At 42.4% G+C, this 6,618-nt stretch overlaps 1 protein-coding gene across 1 annotated transcript; it reads right to left on the bottom strand.

Moving 5' to 3' along the window:
• Positions 1-466: 466 nt before the first annotated feature.
• LOC116867472 (ribonuclease K6-like) lies at positions 467-1,036 on the bottom strand. Its single transcript, XM_032857096.1, has one exon. The coding sequence runs from the start codon at positions 1,034-1,036 to the stop codon at positions 467-469; it is 570 nt and encodes a 189-aa protein (XP_032712987.1).
• Positions 1,037-6,618: the final 5,582 nt, after the last annotated feature.

Genomic DNA, 6,618 nt, shown 5'->3' with positions numbered 1-6,618 from the left:
GGGGTGGGGGAAGTGGCAGCAGCCTTGGGTTGCTGAATAACCTCAGAGGACACCTGGGCCCAAACAGTTCTCCTGAGAATGCTGGTAAATGCAATCCAGATGGCCCCAAGCTGACATGACCGAGATCCCAGACACACACACTCAAGGTCATTACAGTGGAAGAGAAAATGATTTTATTGTTGTGAACACAATACAGCAAAGCTTGGCAGAAGTTTCAAGATTAAAAATAGGGGGCCTGGGTCTTTCTTTGCCTTCTTCCCTATGGCCTTCCTTAGAAACATGCAGAGCTCCAAAGCAAAAAAGAATCCTATTTGTTTTCATCCCCAACCCTGATCTTGCAATCTTGGCCCTCTAATTCTCTCACTCCCCACCTTCTTTCTTCCATGGGAACCATGGGAATCAACAAAGGAAAAGAAAAGGCAGGAGGGATCATAAGAGAACCTGCATCGAGTGAGGAACTTCGGCCTTAACCGAAGTGTAAATGAACAAGAGGAGTGGTTTCATCTAAGTGCACAGGAAGCAGGCGATTAGGAGGGAAGCCTGGCTGACGATGCTCACAGGCAACAACATAGAACCGGTTCTGGAGAGTAGTACTGTAGCTGCAGTTGGGATATGTCGCTCGAGTGCGATTGCAGTAAGTCATATTAATACGATATCTACTCCGGTAGCAGTTATCCCGGCCATTCCTGCAGGTCATGTTGCTCAAACCACAGGTAGCAGCCACGTTCTCCAAGGTGTCATGCAGAAAGGTGTTTTCAGGCTTACATCGCCTATCCTGAAGATTGACACGAGGCATTGCTGTCTGGCAATTGACAGGACCTGGTCTTAAATGGCGAAGCATAAATGTTTGAACAGTGACGGAGGATTGAGCCCAGTCATCCAGTGGATGCACTGGCTCCCACGATCCCAGCAGCACCAGGAGGAGAGGAAATGGTCCCAGAAGATCCAGCATCATCTCTTCTGTGTAGGAAGGGGAGGAAACTGAGAAAATATTAGCAGTAAAAGCCATAAGAGCAAAATTACTATTCACAGCCATTTAGACGCTTAGTGTGCCTTTCAAGAACTCACTGGTCTTTTTTTTGTTGTTGCTGTTCTTTAAACAATCTTCTCTCTGACATGAATCTCACAATTCTAGGAAGGACCTGAAGCCCAGGAAGGAGGAATGTGAGTTAAGATGACTTTTCCTCTAAATGGCAGATCCCACTCTTGTCTTTGTCCTATACCTCCTGGTCCAGAACTTTGTCTCTTCCCTCCTCCCTCCTGGAATATTTCTCAAAGATCTATGTGACCTGGACCTTCTGGCCATCATCACAGCTCTACTATCCACAGCCCCCAGAGTTCTCCTCTTACCTGGTCTCCTTGCTGGGGCTCCTGCTGAGGACAGAGGCTGCAGTTAGTCCCAGGTTCAGAGGCTTTTGTCTGCTGTTCCTCTGCCAGGTATGCCAGTGTGGCCTTCGTGCAGCAGGGAAGGGTTCTGAGCCCTAGGAAAGAGGAAAAGGAAACACAGGGCTTGGAAGATGCCCTTCTTGCGCACAGTGTGGATGAGACCCACATCCTCCAACTCACTGTTCAAAGCCAGTATCCCTGCAGATGCAGGAAGAGCAAGCCTTAAAGGAGCAAAGGAGAAGTGATAACTTCCTCAAAGAAGTGTGAGGAAACGATTTCCTTTTGATATGGGTTGAGTGTTTCCTTCTCGATAGAAGCTTCAGTGTTTTGAAGTTCTATGATTTCAATCCCTTAGGAAAAATGCAAGATGTAAATTTGATATAATAGTTACCATGTACTTGGTGATGTTCCAACAACAGACTCGAATGAATTATTCATTTATGTGTCCATTTATTGGGCCAGATACTGGGCTGCCAAGATTCAGGAGATCATGACCTAATGAAGACATGGTCACTTAAATAGGGAAATACATTGTATATAAGAACTGTCAATAGCTCTAGCGGCTGTGGTGGAAGAGTGCCAGGGGGCTGTGAGGACCTGACAGAGAGAAGGTCACTACACCTGAACTGGGTTTGAGGATTAAGTAGAAATTAGGGAAGAGGATGGTAAGGTTATCTCAAACAGGGAGCTGTGTGTGAAGACGAGGCAAGACCCTTGGCTCCTAGACCCATTTTGAAAGCATAAGCAAAACTATGGTGCATTAGTTGCATTATTAACTTAACTCTATGTTGTTTTGTTTCCTGCTTAAATATGTTTCATGTTTCATGTATCTTTTTTTGTTGAAAATTTTATTTATTTATTTGGAGAGAGAGCAAGAGAGAGACAGAGTACAAGTGAATGGAGGGGCAAAGGGAGAGAATCCCCAGTAGGCTCCCCACTTACCACTCAGTCAGACTGGGGCTCAATCCCACCACCCATGAGATCATGACCCGAGCTGAGACCAAGGGTCACAGGCTCAACTGACTGAGCGACCAGGTGCCTCTCTTTTCCTTATCTCGTAACCTCATACAGAATCAGCCATTAACTTTGCCTTTTCACTCCTACTCTGTATTTACCCACTGAGGGTAGAAACATAACAGGGACCAGACATTTGTTTTGATGTATTTGATCCCAAGTCCCAAAGAGGGCTCCGCTGTGCACAAGTGCACAAGAATGCATACATCCAGATTGTTTCAAGGACCTCCCAACAAGTTTCAAGAAACCCTTTACCTTCCTTTCATGAATATAAGTTGTCCCTAAGCTCAACAGTGCAAGGCAGCTTTGGGAATGATCCCTTGCTTTCTCCTTAAGCTGCCCTCTTGACTCTAAAGCTTTCTTTGCTTTAAATCCAGTGTCTCAGAATTTGGCTTACTGCATATTGGGTACATGGACAGGTTGGAGTTTGGTAAGAAAGAGACCCATAGGCATGAGGGAGAAGGGCCAGTTTGGGGTATTTGCCCCTTGAAACTTTTCTTACTTTTCCATTGGTACTGTAAATCCCTTTTTTGGAAATGTATTGTTTCTTGGAGGGCTCCCAGAAAAGCCTCCCACAGGGACTCCCTGCCTCTAGCTTTTTTTCCTTCCAATGTGTTCTACATATCCCTTCCAGGTTAGTATTCCTTAAGCATAAACTGAATAGGGGAACACTCTTGCTTTTAATGTCTTCAATTATCTACAGGATAAAAATGATGTCTTTTTAGAGCAATATCGCAAGGGACAAGGTTAATATACAAAAATCAATTGCTTTCTTAGATACCAGCAATGAACAATTGAAATTTGAAAAAAAATTACATTAGCAACAAAGAAAAATGAAATACATAGATACGAATCTATAAAAAGTGAACAAGATCAATATGAGGAAAACTGCAAAGCTCTGATGAAAGAAACTAAAGAAAATGTAAAAAAAAAAAAAAGGAGGAGGAGATATTCCTTGTCCATGCTGAAGGAAAGCAGACTGTGTCAAACCAAACTCTCTGACATAAAAATTATTTAGCACTAAAGGCACTCAAGAATCAAAATGCAGAAAAGGCTCTCCCTTTTTTGACTAAAGGCAGAAAATAAATTCTTTTCCTGATGACCATCTCTTACCAGGTTGATGTGGTATCAGAGCAATCTGCAAACAAACCTTGTAAAAGTAATCCCTTTCTTTCTAGTTACTTCTTCACCATTTACTACCCATACATCAAACATTTATCTTGTCAATTCTTCACAAATATATTGTTTCTTTGTCTAAAAGGTTTAAAAGCTTCCTGCCCTGGTCATTTCTTCTGATCTTCATTTCCTGCGAAGGCTCCCATGTACATGTAAAAATTTAATCAAATTTGTATGCTTTTCTCCTTTTCATCTCTGTCAGTTCAATTTTTAGACCCAGCCAGAGACCATAAGAGAGCTGAGGAAAATGGTTTCCTCTCCTACAATGATATTATACATTGTCAAAACCCCTAGACTATTGAATGCAATAAATTAATGCTAATTAAATTGTGGACTTTAGGGCACCTGGGTGGCTCAGTCACTTAAGTGTCTGCTTCCTGTTCATGTCATGATATCAGGGTCCTGGGATGGAGCCCCATGCTGGGCTCTGTGCTCAGTGAAGAGCCTAATTCACCCTGTCCTTCTGCCACTACCCCTGCTTTTGCTCTCTCATCTTCTTTCTCTGTCAAATAAATATATGAATCTTTTTTTTTTAAACTGTGGACTGTAGTTAATAATGAATATTGGCTCATGGATTGTTGCAAAAGTATCACACTAATGCAAGATGTTAGTAATAGGAAAACTGTGGGCTGTGTGGATAAGAGTGCGGAAGGGAGAAGTCTATGAAACTTTTCTACACGTTCTTTTTTCCCTCTCTCTTTAGATGTTTTATATGCTTGCTGAGCCTGATGCAGACCTCTATTTTTGGTTTCTGGAAACATGACCTGAACTTTAGACAGAAGCTTAACTGACTGAACCATCCAGGTGCCCAAGGGAATGCTTTTATACACTATTTCCAAAGAATTTTGATTGGGTTGCTGTCAGAAAACTAATCTTGAATAAACATAATTGGTTGCAAAAGGGATCACAATGCAAAGTCCAATAGATACTGTAGCAAGATGCAGGTGTTCTGTAGTCCTTAGAGTCTTTATGCTTTGGACCAGTTCAAACGTCATGACGCCACCCAGTGAGGATGTGCATAAGGGCCACCTCCTTAATAACCTCCCTGCCCCATTTTAAACCCCCTTGACATAAGGAACTTTATTTTTTATTTTGCAGTAAACTCTACCCCTAAGGTGGGGCTCAAACTCATGACCCTAGGATCAGTGTCACCTGCTTTACCAACGGAGAAAGCCAAATACCCCATGTGACTTTGTGTTATTAGACCTTTGACAGGGGGCAGAGGGAAATTGTAATTTTTTCTGTTTCTTCGTCAGAATGTTCAGTTTATACCCAGAACTTCTCTTCGAAGCATATTAGTAACAATGCCATTCTGGTGTATAGTCTCCTAATTCTCTCTCTGAATGGGAAATATGTTATCAGCATTAGAAAGAGAAATATTAGCATTTTATAGAAACCCATTGGTGTTTCTATACAAAAACTCTGGTGCACCTCAAAACCCAGCTAAAGTCAAGCCTTCCTTGAATAACAGGGACTCATATGCTGATAGACTGAATGGAAGTTGTGTCATGACCATGTTATGAAGGAGTTCACATTAGTTGTGTCTTTCCATAATGTCAACTTTAGTCAATCATAAAGCAACGTTAAAGCACAATTAGAAAGCAGGTTCAGGATTCCAAACTCAATGACATTTCACATGTGATTCAACTTGGCTTCTTACAAAACACACAGAGCAGGACACAAGACAAACCACAGCACAGAGCCATTAACAGAAGGATGTAGTAAGTTAACGAACCAAATTCGAAGTCAGTTTTTGGTATGCAGTTGAGATAAGGTCTTGGTCATGTCCTGAGCAGCTCTGGGCACTCACTGCTTCCTATGTCCCAGCAGGGAAGGCTCTCAGTTCTGTCTGGAGATTAACAGGGTAGAGCCTTTGGGGGCAATTGCCTTTTTAGGTGGTCTCTGACATAGAGGGGTAAGGTCTGAACAGTTTGACAGTTGACTGTCTAATCCTCTCTCTCCTAAAGGGATTGAATTTGTTTCAGGCCCCTGCAGACCTTTTTTGGTTCTGCTCCTTACTAGTTGGGATGTCAGCTGACAATGGTCCCAGGGAATACCTCCTAGCTGCAGTACCTTTAACTACTGCGTCATGGCTTGACACAGGGTCCCACTTGACACGAGAGACTCCATCTTGCTCTCTACAGGTTGTCGCAGATCTCATTCCATAAGTCCAATGACCCTCTGGAATTTGGGGTGAAGGAGTAGAGTAAAAACACAAGAATTATGGGCACATGGGTTTAGAGGACTTGAAAGATGACTATGAAAAAAATTAAGATGGCCATCATGTGGCCATATATCCACACCCCTTCCTAACAAGTTCATGGGAGCCACTGAAGACCTACATCAGGCAGGTGAGTGCAGAGAGAGGCAGCAGGGAGAAGATAGGAGGGCTGATCTGTGACAGGGCAAGCTCAGAGGGAGGTCCACAGGTGTCCAAGGCATCCTATTTCACAGTGTGTTGTAGGACTTCAGCCAGGGATTTTGAGAACCAGAGGAAGCAATGCATGTGAGAGTAGTTTTGTAAACAATAAAGTGCTAATGTTGATCTATATTCTTCATAATATAATCATAAGGTTGCTCTACCCCAGTCATTGCCAGTTTTAACTGGTTAACCCAGTGTTTCTGAAATAAGTGTGATATTCTACTTCTGATGTGGAAGACAAATTATTGTGAACCCAAAACAGACATCCAACAATTCAACTCTGAGCTCAGCCATAAGCTCTAAGTCTTTTCTGAAATGAAATCATTAGGAAGCACACTAAACTGACCAGTAGGACCAGATCCCTTTATATCTACAGAAATCAACTACCAAAGTAGCCCAGGCAAGTCAGTTAACCCTTGTTTCTGAGAGCTGTTTACTTGGCCTCCTTCTTCAAGTTGTGTCTATCAGCTTCTGTAAAAGACGCTGCTTGGGGTGTGGCTTCCAATTTGAGTTGCTAAAGAGATATGATCCCTTGAATATAAATTTAAAATCACTTGTTACTTCTATTCTTTCTTTAGACATTTTCCTTGACTTTAAATCCTTTCTATTAATTCCTTGAT

Source organism: Lontra canadensis, unplaced genomic scaffold (genome assembly GCF_010015895.1).
Source record: "Lontra canadensis isolate GAN:19392208 unplaced genomic scaffold, GSC_riverotter_1.0 scaffold12, whole genome shotgun sequence".
Lineage (NCBI taxonomy): Eukaryota > Metazoa > Chordata > Mammalia > Carnivora > Mustelidae > Lontra > Lontra canadensis.
Note: the sequence above shows the minus strand (reverse complement) of the source record. Positions and strands in the feature narration are given on the sequence as shown.

Excerpts from the sequence above, each read along its gene's own strand:
- LOC116867472 (XM_032857096.1), bottom strand. The coding sequence starts at position 1,036 with ATGGCTGTGAATAGTAATTTTGCTCTTATGGCTTTTACTGCTAATATT.